This window comes from Chlamydotis macqueenii, chromosome 7, assembly GCF_036417535.1.
Source record: "Chlamydotis macqueenii isolate bChlMac1 chromosome 7, bChlMac1.mat, whole genome shotgun sequence".
Lineage (NCBI taxonomy): Eukaryota > Metazoa > Chordata > Aves > Otidiformes > Otididae > Chlamydotis > Chlamydotis macqueenii.
Genome location: NC_141562.1, coordinates 32,347,948 through 32,368,108, shown reverse-complemented (window position 1 = coordinate 32,368,108; position 20,161 = coordinate 32,347,948). Strand labels below are relative to the sequence as shown.

The window sequence follows — 20,161 nt, the reverse complement described above, 5'->3', positions numbered from 1 at the left end:
ATCTGAGCCTGAATTAAATTGTTCATACCCGGGAGCTGTTGATTGTAAAGCTTCTAATTGTATTGACTTTTAGTGTTTTCAAAGCCATGGGGTCCTAATTGAGTGATGCTGATTCAGCCAACAACTTTTCCTTTATGATACTGTCACCCTATAAGCTTTCAGTCAGAATATTTAGTTCATTCCCACTGGGACAGCAGTTGGTGTTTAACAGAGCTGCCCAGCTCTGTACCTGCAAAGCTTCCCCAAAGCTGGCATCAGCAGTAGTGATGCCCCAGGAGGTCTGTTCTGTCCAGAGGCTGATTTAGCTGATGCACATGTGGTGTAAGAGGGCTTTATCCTTGAGTAGAAGGTGTGACGAGGATGTTTCTCGAACACAACTGTCACCAGGAGCTGGAACAGGCTGCTGCAGCCTCGGATGTCGGCTCAGGTTAGAGCAGCCTTCGAGAGGCCAGTTCTGTGCAGGAAGACCAGAATGCTGCCTCAGCTGCAAAAGACCTGATCCCTGCATATCAATGTCAAGATTTAGGATTTGTTTCACTTTCTGACCATGTGACTAGTGGATTGGGTTATATGCAAGTTGACTAGTGTCTTATCATGTGTTCTTTTCTGCCAAATGTTTTGGTTGTATTGTTTTATTTATTTATTTATTTATTGGTTGTGGTGATGTGACCTGCTACAGACAACTTCTCCCACTTTCAGGGAAATGCTGTTGAAATTCTTGAGTCTCCTTTTGAACATAATTTCTGCTGTTGCAATTAAGTCTGGAATTTATTTTTTTTTCCTTTACAGCTTCAGTTTTGGTCAAATACTTTACATCTTTTGATTACTTATTCTTCTAAGATGTTCTGGGTGACTAGTTCCCTTTTTGCTGTCCTCTACTATGATTTCACTTATTCTGTCTATAATTTCACCAGACAACCATCCCTTTCTTAAGAAAATTCCTAAAAATGTGCCGTCACCTCCATTTTCTGTACCTGAATTGGTTCTGCCTTTTGACGATGTGTCAGATGGGATTTCACAAGTGTTTGACTTCAAAGAGCACACCACTTCTGGTTTTAGAAACTTCTCTCTGTGCCTGTTTTAGTCCGTAAATATTATTCAGGAGCAACTTGGATTTTTAGGGTGTTTAAAAAAGCTGTGCTAGCTCTCAGTGAACAGTGAGGGTAAATGTGAAAGGAATAAAGAACAATGTACTCAGATGATGCTGCTTTGGAGTAGAAAACAAGAACAGTCATGACCTTGATTAGATATGAGGCAACGTGACCTTTTTGGGGAGTTTGGATATACTACTTTTATTTATATTTTTAAGTAAAGTAGATGTTGACATTTTCCATATGCAGCTTTGTGACATCTGTAGTGTGTTTTGTCTATCCATAAATGACTTCAGTTGCTTACTTATTCAGCTTCTGTATGGCACTTGCCACTTTTCTATTCAGCAGCCTTGCTAGTTGAAAACAAAAATAGGTGAAACTCCAGGTTACATCGCTATCACATGGGCCTGTTTGGCTGTGTTTCCCCAATGATCAAAGAGAGAGAGACCAGGAGGACTTGGAATCTGTTTCAGGAATGAGCTCTGATGTCCGTCGATCATGATTGTAAATGGTACGCTCACTCCACAGATGTTTTACTGAAGAGTGTGCAGCTGTTTGGTGATGTAAGGTCACAGATGTTGGTGTTGCGCTGAGGGAATGCTGCTGCCAAGCGTGAACTTCAGTGATCTGAAATGTCTGTGGTATACCTGCAGACTTCTTCACTGTGACAAATGTTCTCACTCTTGGGTTATTAAGTTAAAACTGCCCCCTCTCAGTGACCAGGCACATTTCTGGCTTTAAAAATGACATTCTATAACTCTCATTACTCAAAATATGTCAGCTATGGCCCATATGCTGTACTGGGCTGTTAAGAAGCATAGTGATATGCACTTAAAATAAACAAATGTGAATTTTAAATTTTGGCATAGCTACTACTAAAGCAGTGACTTTGCAGTGTTTTTAAATTAGGATGCCAGTAGTGGACTGTGTAAGTAATGGGTATTAAAACAGGAAATTCCTTCAAAGTCTGTCTCAGAGGGATTTGAGAAAGGTTTTCATGTAAATGAAAAGGAAAACACAGTCAGTTCTAATAAAGTAAGCAAATAAATAAACTAAAATACTCAGAATATGGAGGCCAGCATTCAGGCTAGAAAGCCTTTGTTCTTTACTAAGGACTTCACTGAATGTCCTTACTCTGGACTGCATCAGGGTGTGTCAAGGACATCAGAGAGCAGCTTTATGAGCTGCATTGATGTGTCCTGTCGTCGGCACGCTGCTGTGATCCTGTCGTGTGCGGGAGTTATTTGGTGCTTGCTGGCCCAAATCAGTAGCTCTGCCATGATTGATTTGCAGGGCTGTGGGCATGTGGATCAGTTCTAAAGGCATCTTAATTTACAAAAACAGGAGTCCTGGAAAGGGTTTTTCATATGTCTATTGTTTCTTCTGGCAGTAATTCCTCAGTGCCTGAGTCAACGCTTTCAGACCATTCTCTACAGATGGAATTTCTGAGGAATATTGAGAGATGTTTCTAATAATTCATATCAGTTGGAGTCCAGAAAGAAGTGTGTATGTGAATGAGGTTTCTTAGCAGCAATTTCATGTCATCTGAGGGAGTTTATTAATTTACTCTCTCTGAAGAAAAACTCTATTGCAGGAGCCTACCCAACCTGCACTGGTTTCCCTTGGGGAAAAAGGTAGAGGTAAATTATTCTCCTAATGTTACTTCCTTCTCCCACAGGGATTTATCTGGGAGCACTGCTTCGATTTGTCCATTTCTGGATACGTTTTATGTTCTTAGTGCTTTTCGGGACCGTTCTCTAGGGCTGAAGCAGTGTCTCTCGGAGAGTTTTACTGTCCCGAGTGCTCCATGCCCACTGTCCTGCACAGCCTTTCCTTGCGAGGCTCTGTGCATTTGTATTCACACTTTCTTTTTTTCCTGTTCCCTTTGAGGTCTGAAGAGTAGATATTCAGGTGTGTCTCTCCTTGTTACAGCGATTGGGCTATTTTTCTCTGTTAAGAGATAAGAACAACATTAAAATCACAGTTTCTTTAGTACATCCTTGCCATTTCCTAGTGATTGCTTGGGAAATGCATTCCTGTGACAATTTGGTTTTGTGGATTTCATCATTTGAGGACTCAATGTTTTCTCCATGTTTAAAGATCAAAATACCTGTGTTTATACTAGGCTGACTGGCAACAAGCCCCATTCCCTCGTGCCAAACAGATCCAAGAAATTTAACATCTCTTTCTCAAGTTTCCATGGATACCTTAGTAGAACACACACTATAATCAGAACGGCAGGGCATGCCATTTACAAAAGCATTCAGTATTGTTGTTATGAAACCGCTGGATTCAAAAATCAACCTTTTGTAGTAGCTCTCTTGCTTACTCAGCTATACTCCTGTTATGATTTTAGCCGCAGGAGCTCCTTTGCAGACCATACCATCTGCTTGTCGCCGTGACCGTGTAACTTTCCAGTTGGTTATCTGACTGTTCAGTATTGCTCTTTGTGTGATGTGTATGCACAGGCATGGCATTTGACTGTGAGCCTGATGAGTGCTAGTGTAAAAACCTCTGGAAAGGGATTTTGGTCAGTGATCGCATGATTTTGTGATCTTCTTTACAGATTCTGAACATGTACTTTCTTCTGTCCATGGCTTCTTTCCTTGTAAGGTATTTTCCTTTAAGCCTGATAGCTGATCTGTTTTCAAGATCCTAAAATAAAAAGAATAAAGAAATACAAACTTACTCTTGATTAAGCTAAAAATTTTCACTCAGAAGCTAAATCAATAGCCATGGACTATGGATTCACACATGACTTTGCTAATGAGTTGTCAAATGTGATACCAATTTTTGCAGTTTTGCAACAGATAATATTCTCTTATTTTTCCCATCTTGGAATAAAATTGGGTTTAATACCCTTGAACAGTATAAAGGGATTTATATATAACATCATTCATGTTGACTACTATGAGAAGTAATAGTTATTCTAGTTTGGCTATTCTTGCTATTCTTCTTACCCTGTCTCCCTCTTTCTTTCTTTTTTTTTTTCTTTTTGGGAGAATGAGAGAGAGAGAGGTTTGTTTCCTCTTGTTAAGACTCTACGAATGTGTGACTCTATGTTCGACACTCCTGAAGATTGTCAAAATGAAGAAGACAAACATTTTCAAGTATTTTTTCCAAATCATGTTTTAAGAAAAAAGAGTCGTTGCATCCTCCAGCTTGATGCATTGCTTCATGAATCTAGGAATGTTTCTTAACTAAATAACCTTTTTGCCTTCTAAGTACCGCCAAAAGTGTTCTTATTCCGGTGTGCTGGATGCATGGTCCAGAAAAGCTGAACAGCTATTCTTGTTCAGTCTTTGAATAATATTGCTTTGAATATCTTGACTTAGAAAGGTAAATTTAGGATGTTTAGGATGTTTTCAGGACACAATAGCATCCTGAGATGGTTCTTAAATAGGAACTTGCGGTAAAATAGGGGTTTTTATAACTCTGTAGTATTTTGATCTTGCTTTTTAAAAAGAAAAAACAACAAGCCCACCCGTAGCCGATAAATTGTATTTTTCCCAGAGAAAGTGATTAGCATCACAAGTGTTCTGTTTTATGAGTGTGGTCCTGGGAATTAGAGCATAATCTTATTAGTGTGATTCCTGACAACCTTGCAGTGAACCAAGTAGATGAGGTAGGTGACGACAGACGTGATGATGAAGGAGGAGCAGCAGGAAACCTTTTCAAGGAAGGTGTCTTTTCACAGAACCTAGGTTCTGTACATCTTTGTTTTGTTTTATGTTCCTTATATCTTTCTGCCTGGAAACAAGAGGGGAGTAGATGAGAGATATAGGAAAACAGTGCTTGCACAGAGGCAAATAGTGCAAGGAAGCCTGAAAGAAGCAAGTTCATAGAAAAGCTTGTTGAAGGAAGAGAAGGTTAGTTAGCGCATATTAAAAGTGTCTGCTACAGAACTATATCCCTGGAATATTTAGAAAGGTTCTGGAGAGTTGTATTCTACCACTTTGAGCCACAAAATCTCTTGTTAACCCACCTTTTTCACAACATGCGGCTTGCTCTCTCTAACTTGTAAAGCAGGATCAGTCTTGTTTCTCCTGGCAGTAGTGCATAGGTGTGGAAGAGCTGGAATCTATGAAGAGAGCGATCACTGCAAAGCACCACTGGTGAGTCCCCCAAGCCCTAGACTCTGGGGTGTGAGTAGGTTCTGAGCAGGTGGGAACCACAGCAGGACTGGGAGGGACGAGGGAGCTGACTGATCGCAAAGCTGGAAAGATGTCATTCAAGGTGGAAATGGATTCAAGAACTTACAGCGTAGATGGTGAATGGGTTTGAGTTTAAGGTAGCTTTAGGGTCAGACTTAGCTAAGGACCTGGCTGAGGCTTTACAGACCCGGTTGTGAATTATGCATGGGAGCGTAATAGGTCAGATTAAATCTGGGTAAAATAGTTTAGCCTACATCTTCTCAAAAAGAGAAATGAGTGTAACTTATGTGGCATTTTCAGAAGGTTATTGCAAATTCATGGGTATTTCTTTCATCTTAAATTAAATTCACAGAAAATAAGTGGTGTCTTTCAATTTCACTTTGCTGCTGAGGTGGAAGAAAATGGATATTATCCACAAAGTAAGCGATGGGATGAACCTGGGGTTGTTTTTTGATACTCTTAAGAATAACATTAAAAACTTAAATTATCTTAGAAAGCTTGATAACATAGTGGAAAAGTAATTCCTCCAGTCAAACTCTAATCAGGCAGGTAATGTAGAAGCATAAATGAAAAAGGTCAATGTTGTAATGAGGAACATGTCTTACTTTTAGAATTTTATCCAAAGAATTGGGAGATTTTTTTTTACTTAGGAAATCACTGTGCTTTGATTGATATCAATGCAATGAATACCAGCTCTTTGGGTGACCAATTATTATGAAAGGGTATCAGGAAACTTGGATTTGTATCAGAGATTAGCTATGGCTGTATTCATAGAAGGGAAGTGTATTGCAGTCTTCAGCAAACCGACTGGATGCCTACTGGCATTATAAAACAAAGAACTCTGATTCCATTGATGGTAATAGCAGTGGGGTCATTGGTTTCAGTGTAAATGAAAGTTTATTAGTTCTGATATGAAATGTGAGATCTTTTTGTTAAGCGTAAGAATATTTTAAGTGGGTTTTCTTTCTATTTACTTCTCTCAGTCTCTTCTTTTTGTTGTTCTATAATTATTTTCAAAGGCCATCTTTGTATTCGCAGTAAAATGCTGTAGGTTGTCATATTACATTTGGAAGCTGGGACATTCTGTTCTTAATGCAAAGCAAAATCTCAGCAATAGGAAAAGCTGAATAAGGTTTTCTTCATCAAAGCAGCAGTTGCCAGCTAATAGCAATATGGTGAACCCTTCCTTTCCTGTTGTGCAGACATCATTACCAAGCTTTGCTTGCAGCAAAATTATTATTGATGCTCACGATGTTTTACATTGTTTTGAATGAAAACCAATATCTTTTCATTCCAGTCTTTTATTGCCTGATGGCTACCCTATGTCCATATTTCACTTGATACATCCTTTTTTTTTTTTTTTTTAAATCCAGAGATATTGCCTGAATGGAAAACGAAGAATTTGGCCAAGATTTTGTTATGACCAGCAACCTTACTGAGATCATACCTACATATAGCAATCACTCTCACCAGCTGGTGGATGGCTGGAAATTCCAGAAAAATGGCCATCAGATATGTGCAAGTGTTTGATCTGTGAAAATGTTCAGTATATGCACAGTAAATTCAGTTAACTTGGATTTATTGGACTCATAAAGATTGGCTGCAACAGTGGCATTTTTAGTAGGTCTAATGCGTCCTGACTTACCCTGTGCATCTGCTTCATCAACCCACAAATAACTGAGAGGCTGAACAGATTTGGCATGTGGAACAGTGGATATGCATTATACAAATAAAAAAGAGTTATTGCAGCTTTCTTTTGAGGCAGGGTGTTGTACTGCAGGCAGAGTCAGTTGGGAATTTGTGAAAGCCTGGAAAAGTGTGGTGTATAGGTCTTCCCAGTGGGTCTTCAAGCTCAGTCAGAGGTTCAGATCTACATAATGAATGAAACTCTGCGCTGTATATTATGGATTAGAAAAAAAAAAAGACTTATTATTGTGAAAACACTTCTTAAAATGCTAGAAGTATGATTTGAAATAAGGAATAGTGTTGATCCTATTGTTGATTCAGAAAATCATGAGAGGAGTTTAATTAACAATTGTTGGGTTTGTGGCCGCTCTGGCAGGATAGAAATAGAAAAGAACTTTGAATACGTTGCTTGGGATATTACATACACACTAGTGGTCAGGCATGTTCCTACAGAGAGAAGATTTCATAGTGGTGTTGCCTATTTTCTGGTTGTTAAAACAGCTGTAAAAGATTCAGACCATGATGAGTCCCTTTCACCATCACTTGGAAGTGATGTCTGTGAAGGTTTGCAAAGTACACTTCTCTCCTGGCCAGGCCTTCTCTTTTGTAGACATGAATCTAAAGTACTGCAGAATGTGCCTGAAAAGGTCTGTGTGGGGTTTCTGATGGCAGACTTGGGGCTTGATACCTGATTTGTCTTTTTTTTTTTTTTTTTTTTTTTAAGTTGTTTCTTTTCCATAGGATAAACTGGTGACATGAGACATATTCAGAAATTTCACCCGTTTCCTGTCCTGACTGCGTTTCTGTGCTTTATGCTGTTGAGCAGCAGCATATCCCTGCTTCCTGAATTCCTGCTTTTACTTGTGTTGTTAGATTCTTACTTAAAGACAATGCACGCTTGCAAAAACTTTAGCGTATCTGTTGTCTGTGTTACCTGGGTTGCAGGGAACCTTCTGTTAGCAGAGAACCCACTGCTATGGCATGCTGCTTCGCTGTTGAAATGAACAATTTCCCTAATATGTGAAGTAGAAAATGTTGCAGATGCCTGGTGTTGCTGAATTATGTGAAGTTAAATATTTAATAGAAGCTGAATTTGATAAAGAAGAGAAGATTTTATGTAGCTACTGAAAACTCTTTTTGTTTTAGTACCACCTTAGTGACTTGTGACTATGAGGCTTTCTTAAAACACAATAGTCCATGTCTGATACTTTCAGTGGTTCACTAACACTCCTTTATCCAGTCCTGGATAAGAATGCCTGGCAGAAGCTCCTAAATATTCAGAACAGACTGCTAGTCTTCCGGAGGAGATCAGCTGTCATCAACAGATCTTTCTAATTAGATAATAAGCTTGGTCCTGCTCTCTTGATCTATTAGAAAATCAGGTTTAGCTGAACTTGCTATCAGTGAGATGTTCACACTGTATCAGCTAAGTTCTTATAAATGCTGTGGACTTTGCTTTTACTCTGTATTCCGTGACACTTAAAGGTTAATCCTTTGTTGAATTTTATTGTCAGCTAAGTTGGAAATCTAGAATGTGGCTGATCATTTACTGAAAAACAGAAAAAACTAAACTGATTGAGTATTACAGGAAACCACAGAAAATAAACTCTTCCACGTGTTTAAATGAAAAGAAGTAGTAATTTAATTTAAATCAGCTAAATCATCAATTGCAGCTAATATGATAATGGACACGATTCATTATAAATAGAGTATCTGCTGATTTTGTAATTTCACCAGTTCTGTAATTGTTTGGGGATTTGCAAATCGGATAGGACCCTTTGACATTTTAAAAAAACGCTGAAGAAGAGAGTCTTCTCTGCTTTCCCCTCCTCTTCTGGTCACCTTGAAAATGTATTCAGGTGTTCTTTGGCAATTGCTTACGTTAGGACTAAAGTCAGAAATTGTAATTCTATATGCACGATTCAAACCCCTGACATTAGACACTCATCTTTCAGGTTAATTGATAGTGTTTCATAGGTAAATTATACATGTTCTATTCAATAAGTTTGCATCATATTTAGAAAAGGAGTATTTTAAATATTGGGAGAAATGTTTGAAGACTTACCTTAATTTGGATTCTAAATCAGATTCCTCCATGTATTTTGGTGTGCAAATGGTCAGGAGTTGAATGTTTATTTGGCGCATGCTGTTTAGCTATATGTTTTTGTCATAGTGGTTTGGCACAAATAGAGGTCCTTAGTAAACATGGGAGATAAAGCTGGAACTTGAGCTATGCGGGACACTACTCGATTGTGGTTTTTTTTGTTACAGAAGCCTTAATAAGTCATCCTGCTTTTAAGAACTGTTCCAAATACCATTATACTATCCAGGACTTCTTTTTAAACTGTTAAGAGGAGGAATTTACTCAAAAAGGCTAAGCATCCTTTTTTTTTTTTTTTTTTTTTTTTGTTGCATGATTGCAAGTTGGGTTCCTTGCAACCCTTTAGCCATTCTCTGGCTTGAGAGAGAAGTTTTTTTTTTTCTTTCAGAGCAACTAATCACAGTCCTTTAGAAATAAGATATTTTTAAATATCCTGGAATATCCATACATTTACCACTTTTCAGAACAGAGTTGTAAAAATTGTGACACGTGCACCTTTTTTCCCCAATCAAACGCTAACTGTACAAAATATTAAAGCTCCCACATGGACATGTAGATTTTAACACCTTTCAGTTTAAGTAGGGTAGATAGTATAATGTTACAAAATTCCTAATTTAATTTGCTTTTAACAACTATTTCACTACTTGTTAGAAGAACTCTTGGCATTAAATCCAGGGCGACTGGCCGTTTTTCTGTAAATGCCAACCGCTCTGATGAATGACTTTTTAACTTCCCGGTATTCTGTACTGTACTCCCTCGTTCATTAGCTCTGCGGACTCTCTGGTAATGTCAGGGCCTCTCTTAACAGCTGAGTTACAGTGTAACGATGACGGCTGCCCCAATTATTGCACATGATTAGTTAGGAGTCTCATGAAATGAGCTACAATGTAATGCGACTGCTGCTTGTGCCAACAGGGTAGCAACTCTACAGAATCACTGTAACTACATTTTGATTAAATTTGTGCTTTGCTACTTCAGAGGTTGTAGCATTGCGTTCCATGATATTCCTCTCTCCATCTGACAAAACTCTAGGCTGGTGGCATGTTGGATTTGTTGTAGAATTATTTTGTTTAGCTGGATGTTTGCAGGAGCAGCAGTGAATACAGTGCAGAATGGTCACTGGAAGGATTTTTTTCCTCTGGTCAAAAAATATTGATAAATCACCAAGAGCAGTTGATGAGAATTAGAAGTTAGCCCTTCCACAAATCCAGCCTTATGGATAAGTTTTCAAGAGCATTCCAAAACTGAAATGGACAATTTGTTTTAAAGATTTTTTGATGACAATATCTAAGTCTGTTTTCTGTTTTAAGCAATATTTTCTATGGGTAGCTAAGACAGACTTCTGATCTCTACTTAACATTTTTTATTTGTTAGCAAATATTTTTCTACTTGTGGATACAGCAAATGTCCTTGTACACATTTTATACCTCTGGATAATCACAAGTTACTTGGGTCAAATAAATTCCTGATAGAACACCACCCAAGTTAGCTCACTTTCGTTGGATGAATATTGCACTGGTTATTTAATCACTGCTCCCTGAGACACAAAAAAATGCGTAGACTGTCACACCAAGTTTTCTGACTTGCACAGAGAGCTATAAATAACTTCTCAAGGTACACCCAGGCTGATAACTCAAGACAGGCTGGAAAACAAATAGCTGAAACATGAGTGCTGAAACAGGTAATGAAAAGAATTGGTAACAAAGAGAAACACTGAAAACATGTAGATACTGATTTGATGTCTACATTTTTGTGCTCCAAAGCCAGCGGCCTAAGTGGGGGAAACATACCAGTTTCCAAAGATGTTGAGGCAGTATTGTCATGTCCTGGTCCACTCAGGAAGCATTGGTTCTGGTCCAGTCAGGAACAACAGCAGGATGCAGGGAACTTGTTTTGTTACTAATTCCTTTTTTCTTTGTCTTGTCCTGAAATATTGTTCTTCATTTCTACAGAAAATGCCATGTTGATGGTACAAAATTTAATCTGTTTTGAAAAGAGGAAGAAATTACACAAAGGAGGCTGGTAACAGCATCTGATCCAAACATATCTTAATGAACCGAGCAGATTCTGTGCTTGTCACATTTAGCCTGTGGCTTTTTGTACTTCAGCACAAGAGGAGTAACTTAATATATTCTTGAAGAACTTGTATAGGAAATGTGAATATTTTACTTCTGCAAATGCTTCTGAAGATCAGGCTCAACATGCATATTATAATGTAAACAGAAAGAAATGTAGTTACAAGAGCAGTATTAAGATTTGGAGGAAGATTTTTTTTTTTCCTGTGGGCCAATCCCATAATTGCCTACTGCGGAGTGTTTGCATCTTCCCTGGGAAGCAACACATACTTGATTACCAGGAACAACAGGATTCTTCATTAACTAGTTCTAAGGTCTTGGAGAGCAGCTCCTGTGTCATCTTAGAGTAATGCTCTGACTTGTCTGTCATGTCTAGAAATTACATCCTATACATAAATATGCATTTTATTGTATGATACATCTGAGTAGATGATAAAAATGTTTAAATGTATTGTTTAAAGATTAATAACCATAATAATATTAGAGACTTTTTAAATAATTCTACTTTACATCTAATTAGCTTGTATTCTGCAGAAGATAGTTCAGTAAACTCGAGGCTTAAATTTGGGGACAGAGGGGTGTAAGCATGGATAGGGTGTGTGGCACCTTTTCTGCATTCCATTTTGATAAACTATTGCAGTTTTTGTGAGACAATGTATTATATAGAAATCCATCTGAGTCTTCAGTGCTTAATTATTTTAATAAGCCATTTCCTTTTCTATGATCAATGGGGTAAATATAAAAAGGAAAAATATAAATAGTGCATTACAGTATTTGTAACTCCTTTGGTATGTTCCTTTAAATGAAATTTCAGTATTGTATGCAGGGTACAAATATTTCTTTGATGATTTGTTAATAATACTTTCCTTTTTTCCAGCTGGATTCTGTCCTGCAGTAATATTAACAGCTGCAAGATGTTTCAGTGCAGAGTGTATTGAAGAACAAAAGCAGAGACAGTGTTGGGAAAGTTTCAGAATAAGGGTTCATGATGGAATAATTGCAACTTATTCTTACTGTGTTGTCAAATTGATACCTACTCCTCTTTTTCTCTTAAAATGGGTGTCTTTTTGATCTCCCAACTTGTGTTTAGTTTCTGCATTCACACATTTAAATCTTAGGCTGTTAATGGGAGTGTATACTGTTCAAGCTGCTTGCATCAACTATGACTTCTGAGTATATTTAGGAAGACTTAAAAAATAATACATAGTAATGTCATAGGCAAAAGAATGTCATTAAGGTCAGACAAACATTTTAAAAACAAAACTGCAGTTATTGTGTCTTAACATGTTGTAAGGATAAAAAATATATTTTACATGGTGCCTGTGGAATTTGCTTTCTTTTTTAGCAGATTTGTTAGAACAGGAAAACAGTGTAGCAGTATGCAAAGCAACTGTCCTATGCTGCTCGTTCTGCTTACTGAAGAATTTTTGTTTCCTTTCAGATGCAGTTTCTACATCTGCTTACTCATCACCAGCCAAAAGTTTGGGAGACCCTGGAATAACTCCACTGTCTCCATCACATATTGTGGTAAGAAATGTACTCTCAATGTACTGTATGTTGACACTACTTTCTCCCTTTCTCCTCCTTGTTTGGTGGGATGTAATTTCTTTAGAAAGCTGTCATTCCCTCGCATAGGAATCCCTTTTATGCTTTCCATAGTCTTAAATTAATTTTTGGTTACACTGGAGTTGGTGACAGAGCAATCATTCATTTCATTGGGATCTCTGGCTTTCCTTTTTTTTTTCTTTTTGTCTACTTGTTGAGCCGCTAGATTTGCTCCTGCACATTTTTATATCAAACGCATGGGCTTATTCATCCTCAGGGTTCCCAAGTTCTGTCCCTGTCTTTATCACTGATTTGTTTAGGTAGCCCCTGAAAAATCTCATTCTGTTCAGAAAGAAAGAAGGATATATATGATATTCAACAGTAAAATCTGGATTCTCAGAGAAAAGAACCTCCTCCAACATAGAGAAACTGAAGCTCAAAATAGAATTGTTATAGTTTCTTGAGGAAAATAGCCACCTCTGTAAGCTTTTAGAAGCAAGCAAATGCACCATAAAGGTTTTAATCTCTTATTCATCATGTTCATTTTGTTGACAAACTCCCATTAAAACTAAGTCCTGTCTGTTTTTAAGATCATCTGCATCATCTGTAACACAGTATATACACACAGTATTTCTTGATACCACAACATCACCAGGTATGTTCAGAACACATTGCTACCCTTGTCAGATTTCTTCCTTAGCTTTCTGAATCAAGGTCAGTGTTGTATGACATGCCTCTTCAGGATTTCCAGAGTTCTTGCTCATAAATTTTTGCTTTTATTCCCTTTTTGCTCCATATAGTCTAGAACTTCCCCCTTTTACTTCTGCCATACTGATGAATTTGTATCCTCTTTCAGTTAGGTTTGCTTCTTAAACTCTTTAAGGAAGCCATATAAATAACATATTGCTCTAGTTGAAAAGATTTATTAGGAAAATTCAAACAGGTCTTTCATTTTTTGAGACCAAACCTTATTACTGTCATTTCTCCATTTTAAGTAGCAGGCTTATGGGATGATCTTGGAAAATGTAGGGGTACAATAGAAAGGTGCTGGAGGTAGCAGGCACGGAGATAACGGAGGTATGTGAGGAAGATGGTGGAAGAGTGCTCATAGAGTGAGAACATTTGGCAGTTCCTTTTTGAAAGACAATAGCAATTACTTCAAAATATTGTTGAGGGGACAGGCTGAGCAGCAGTGGTGGAGGATTCAGACATGACCAGTATCATAATAGGTCAACAGGTCTGGTCCGTTATGATTTTACCAAAATATGTGTGTGCAGATGGGTCTATTACCCTCCTTCACTATCTACCTGCCTGTAGCACATAACCTTCTCACCAGTGTTTCCAACTTGTTCTCCTGTCTTGCTAAGCTGTTCATGCTTTAGCCACCATCAGCATGTGAACAGTAGTTTCTTGCTGTTCATTACTTGTTGTTCCTTTATAGGGGATTTATGATAGGCAAAAGCATACTGGGGAGCGGTACAATTCCTTTTTTATTCACATCAGGCTTTGTATCACGTCATTATGATTTGGACCATAACCCTTCCACCTCTTCTGGTTAACATTCCTACGTTGCCCTTGACTGTGCTTTTCAAAGATTGCAGCATTATAGGTAAAATGCAGGGAGAAGGATTCAAATTCACTATAAACAGCTGAACAGCATTCCACATTCTAGCAAAGAATGCATGTAGTGCTTGCAAAATAAGTGTTGTGTAAATTCTTCAAAAATAAATAATTATCATGGGATAAAAAACTTACTGCTGTGTTTTGGGTTGTTCTGTCTCCACTAGTTTTGAATGGCAGTAGTATGCCATGTTCAAGGTTATGACATAGGTAACTCATAAAGCCGCCAGATAAGTCCCGAATATACCACACTGCTGGATATAGACATATTTTTCAGTTGATAAATTTAAGACCAAAAAAAAAAAAAACCCAACAACAAAACCAACCCAGCCCCCAAACCAATAACTTAGTGTTTAGCTGTATGTTTTAATGATACAGGATGATAGCTATTCCTAGAAATGAGTGTGGACAAAACTCTTGATTCAGAAGATTATATATAAAAGGCTTCAGCAAATATATTGAGTCATATTGAATTTCCATCGCATTGTGGAGCTTTCCAGTATCAGCTTTGGTCACAAATGCAGCTTTAGGGAAGTCCTTATTTCCACTGAAGAGATATAAATGTCTCAGAGAGAAGAAATACTGAAGGGTAAGACAGGTTGCAGTTGTTCTAATCAGTGACTCAGCGTCTATTTTGCTTCTGCTATTTAACAGAAGGACTCTGATGCAGATGATGCTGTAGAACAGTTATTTCTTGTTGTTGTGGCTATTGATTTTGGCACAACATCCAGTGGCTACGCCTACAGCTTCACCAAGGAACCAGAATGTATTCATGTAATGAGGTAAGGGCTGCAATGCAGCATTTAGTTTTCGATTGTGATAACGTGGATTGTCTGCAGTAGCTACGGATATTTTCTACAGGAGTCTGAAGCATCTAGATTTGTCTACTGTTGCCACAGTGTACATTTTCCTCATGGTTGTATTTTTTTTTGTTGCATTAACTATGTTCTAATTTGCTTTAATAATCAATGTGAACACATCCCCTCTGTTATTTTGCCAAGTTTACAAGATGACATGAGCAAAAGGAGGGATCAGTGAGTATTTAGAATTTTTCTGGGAGCAGTGAAAATTATTAAGTCAAGGTGCCCTTATCTCAGAGATTGAAAGAAACTGCACATTTATCAAGGGTCATGGCATTTTCAAAGAGCTGCCCATCCACCTGGAATCATGCTTGTATACAGTTGTGTATACAGCAGATAGTTACTTGCACCCAGAAACTGATAGTTCATTTGGCTGATTTAAGCTTTTTGGCATTAAATTTGAATCAAATACCTGATAATGAACCAGTGATACTGGGAAATAAAGCAATCCAAAGGCATGAATGTGAAAATTAAGGTTTGATGTGAAATCTGTTCTATATTATATGTATGTAAGGGACAGATTTTTTTTTTTTTCCAATTTCTTGATAGATTCAGCCCAGTATGAATTTATGCATGTAAATCTAATGCAATCACAAATGCAAAACTATTATGACAGGTACCCAAAAGGATTGCCCTACAAACCATTTTTATAATGTTTTGAAGTTTTTTTTTTAAAGATTTTTTTAATAACTAAAAGCTTATACAATTCTTATTAAAGTACCTTTAAAATGATTATGTTGTAACAAGACCAAGATATAGATAATTTCAAACACAGTGTAATACTGAGAACACAAGGGCAAAAAGACTAACCTGCTGTAGTCCAGTGTGATATACTGTAATTTTTCTAAGCAAAGATGCTAGCTGAGTGCAGCTGTCTAAATCTCAGCAGACAGTATTGATTGCGCAGTCAGCCTGCATAGCTGGTTTGTATATGACCGCAAAGTATTTCAGAGATCTAATGCAACTGGGTGATGTGAAATACTGTCTAAAGGGACGTAAATTTTGAAATGGTATTAGGCCATCCAGTTGCAAAGATACCTACTATTTTCAGTACAGGCAAGCAATGTTTTGATGCCTTTTCTACATCCCATCCACCTATTATTTTGCCAACAGCACAGGAAGCTGCATGGTGCTAGAAGTCAAAGGACAAGTGACGTGTTGCTGTCTCAGACAGGTTACTGGGTTGTGGAGTCAGAATTGATTTATATCACTTCCTATTCTCTTTTGACAGCAAATAATTAATCAAATTTCTTAAAGAAGTTATCTGAAGTGAGGGAAGACATCTTTTGAAGCTGTACCTGAGAAAGCAGCCTAAATCCTATATACTGTTGTTCTGATAATCTCTGTGGAGATTTTACTATGTGAAAACTCTGCTGGTTTTAGGGATGTCCTTTAAGTGCTTTGGACTCAAAACTTTACCTTAGAACCTGATTTTGCCATTGGGTTTACACTACACTGCAGTAAATTGCAGACTAGATTCTCCTTCCAGAGTACCAGGCTTCCTGCAGTAGGTCACTGGGACATTGAAATGTAGGAGCTGTGTAGCCAGCTGAGAGATGTTCCAAATCTTAATAGACATTTTGCTACTTACCCTTTAAAACACCGTATTTTGTTCTTTATGCAATAATGGTAGCGTTATTGTGATTTCAGACCTGTGTAGATATATGAGACACTGATGTAAAAATAAATGAAATTAATTCATATATTTGCACCCAGCAGGGAGGAACAGATTTTAGGAAGCGAATGTATTCATATTTCCAACAGGTATTTCAAACAATGGACAATATTTTAATTCCAAGAATTAGTATTATTTTTTTTTCACCCCTAAATAAATATTGCTGGCAGGGAAGGATTTGGGAGAAGATATAGCTGAAAATTAATAATGAAATAATTCATATAATATATATGTTTTCATATAAATGCACCTGAAGTAATGAAATTCAATGAGAAGAATGGTGTATGTATCAAAATAAGGCTTAGGTAGTTCAGAAGGTATTAAGAAGTTCAAACTCTGTATATAATGAGGCTTACATGTAAGAAAATTTGCAAATATTTCGGCAGAGTAAACATAACTTACCGACTGCATGGGATGATGTTTACATTAAAATAAAGCATACCAATGATGCATGGTCCTCTTTGCTTCCTAACATTTTTTCCACCTTCCTGCCTTAGTGTTGATCCTTTCCAGACATTTTGATTTCTGACAGCCTTTTAACAAAGCTGCTTTTCTGTAAATGTTTCAGTGAAGATGGGTTTATTTAGAAGACCCTACTTCAGAAAAGAGTGAACACACAGAGCTTTAGTACCAAGTTGGAGTGCAGTGTCAGCAAAGTCGTGATTCTAGTTGTGTAATAAGTAGACAAACTACAAATGACTACAAATAAGTAGTCATAGTTTTGACTGTGCTGTGATAATAATTTAAAAAAATGAATGTATAGGCATTGACCTAACAAAATTCTTTAAGCCTATACTTAGGTTTAAATGTATGAGTAGCCTCACTCACTTCAGTAGACTAAAGCCTGTATTTGGACTTGGGCATGTGTTTCTTGACGATCGATGAATGACTTTACCTTGATTGCATAATATTAGTTACTGCTTTATCAATTTTAGGTAATACTTCACACCTGTCAACTCTTACTAGTTCCCCACGGCTTCTGCAGAGGTAGTTGTAGTTTTCTTCAGGCTCTTCTTGTGGAAGTTACAATGAGTGCTATTTTCTGCATACCTGGAGACCGTGAGGAAATGAATATGAACAGCCTTGCCATGAGTTCAGCAAGCACTTCAGCGGGCAGGAGTGTGCCAGAGCCGTAATGAAAGGCAGTTTGGTGCTGTAGAATGAGTTAGTAATGTTTCCTTTGAAGGGAATACACAAGGTCTTACACAGTTTTGAAAAACTCCTATTGATTTATGTGCACTTAGCTGAAGTTATAAATGTTTTGGCTGCTGGTTAAATTGCAACAAACTGAATGTAAATATTTCACAAATGGAGAAAAAATAAATGGAAAACCACATGTGATTATGAGACAAATTGCAACCTGTCTTTGGAAGGAGGGAGAAAGTGGTCTTTTTTTTTAGTGTAACTTTACTTCAACCTTCAGATTTTTCCTTTTCCTTCCCTTCTCTGTTTGATTGTAATTCTTGGCAGAAGCATGCTTACCTTTCTTCTGCATGCACGCTCCTAGCAGCATTCGGCTACGTTTTAATGACCCCACAGCTTCGTTTCCTTGACCGTTATGCTGCAGCTTTGGATCAAATTCTCATCACTCTGCACGGATCACTCTTTGCTCTGTCTGTTAGCCAGGTTCATGTGTAAGGAAGGGCATTTCTCTAACCTTGGTATAGCCTTGTGATCCTTTCCACACTAACTTTCCTCTTGTCTCTATTTTAAATTTTAATATACAGTCAGATCCTCTGTGGCTATGGATGGGTCTGTGCTGCCCTCTTGAATTACTCTGTATCAGCCTAGGAACTGTTTGAATTTAGGCAGAAATCTACCTTGGGTTCTACTTGAATAATTTTTTAGCTCTGATCCTGCTTTGAGAAGATATCCACCACATGCATTTAGAATTATTTAGGTTGGAAAAGACCTTAAGACTATCAAGTCCAACTATTCACCAAAAACTACTACTACCATTTAGAGAATATTGCTGGCTTGTATTAGGCCATGCCCTTAATAGGAATTTCTTTTTTTTTTTTTTTCCCCTAAGAACACTTACCATAATTTTGCCTGTATTGGGACCGTGAACGAAAACGGTGAACTAGCCCTACTGACTAGAAGCCTCCACTAACTGGAGTGAGGCTAGGGCTCCACCTGAGAAAGTGTCCCACTCAGGAGTTACCATGCACATGCGTTTGTCTTCAGCTACTTCTCTCCAGAAAATATGTCACACAAGAGTATTTTTAAAGCTCTGATTGCAAATGGTAAAGTCAGGCTTCCCCTTCTGTTTCCTTATTACTTTTTCTGTGACTGAATAGTAATACAGGCTGAGAACTTTAGAACTTGCTGAGCAATTACCGTGTCTAGTTTCCATCAGAAACTCATCAGGAAGTGAACATCCAGTTCTCTAGGCGACTTTGAAAACTTCAGCCCATACCACTGAGCATCGATTTATCTTCATTTAAACTGCACCTCAAGTGTGCTTATTCCGGAAAGAGAAGATGTGCCTAGCTGTAATGCAAAATGAAGTAGTGTTGTTATTAGCCACATCCTATTTGTGGAATTTCCCACTGGTGACTCAGAATGAATCATTAATGATTCCAAGCAAAAACGATACCAGTCTGTCTCCTCTCTGCTTGCAGAGGGTGTGTAGGATTTAACCTTCCGGTGAAATATGCAGTGTTTTCTGTTCATGGACTGTGGGATCACAGGTTCTTCACATTGGAACCATATGTTTGCTGTAACACCTACTCAAAGACTTTGGAGTTGACCAAGTACATTTCTAGCAGCAGTTTAGAAGAAATGACCTGGAGCAGAGCCCTTGCCAGCTATCAGCTTAGAAGCTGAGCAGCGGGACTAGGGAGATTTAGGAAAGCTTTTTTTTTCCAAGTGGATGACAGTGGAAATCATTCCACTTCTCATCCTACTTTTTCTGCTTTCAGAGCAGGGGAATTGCCCTCTGTAGTGAAGTAAATTTATAGAGGTGGTGATTGCCTGCCGTCGCTGCTGCTAGTGCAGAAAGGCTCAGGTTTTGCTCTGTTTGATTTAGTTGAATGGTCTGAAGGATTCCCAGCACGTTAGAACATCCTATTCCTTGTTTCTTTGCCAAGTATTAACCCCTTAGACTGAAATTCTCCTTGTCAGTTGTCTGCCTTGGTTTGGAAGTCAATTAATTTTCAATTAGTTTAACTGTTTTGGAGAGTGATATGGAAGAGAATTTTTTTTTTTTTTTCCTACATAATCTTCACATAAACAAGTACTGCAGAACAAGGTAATCTCTTTGTGCTTCAGAACAAGGACCTTGGCAGTAGAATATTATGGAAGTGTGTGTTTTGCTATCTTTAGAAAAAAACAATCAACATGTGGTTTAGT

The 20,161-nt window shown here is 37.8% G+C and overlaps 1 protein-coding gene across 1 annotated transcript in view; it reads left to right on the top strand.

The window, feature by feature from the left end:
• Positions 1-20,161, top strand: part of HSPA12A (heat shock protein family A (Hsp70) member 12A) — a 57,740-nt gene that overhangs the window by 1,987 nt on the left and 35,592 nt on the right. The window contains exons 2-3 of the mRNA XM_086752550.1: positions 12,549-12,634; positions 14,927-15,054. Of these exons, the coding sequence (XP_086608676.1) occupies positions 12,549-12,634; positions 14,927-15,054 (214 nt within the window). The remainder of the gene's footprint in view (positions 1-12,548; positions 12,635-14,926; positions 15,055-20,161) is intronic.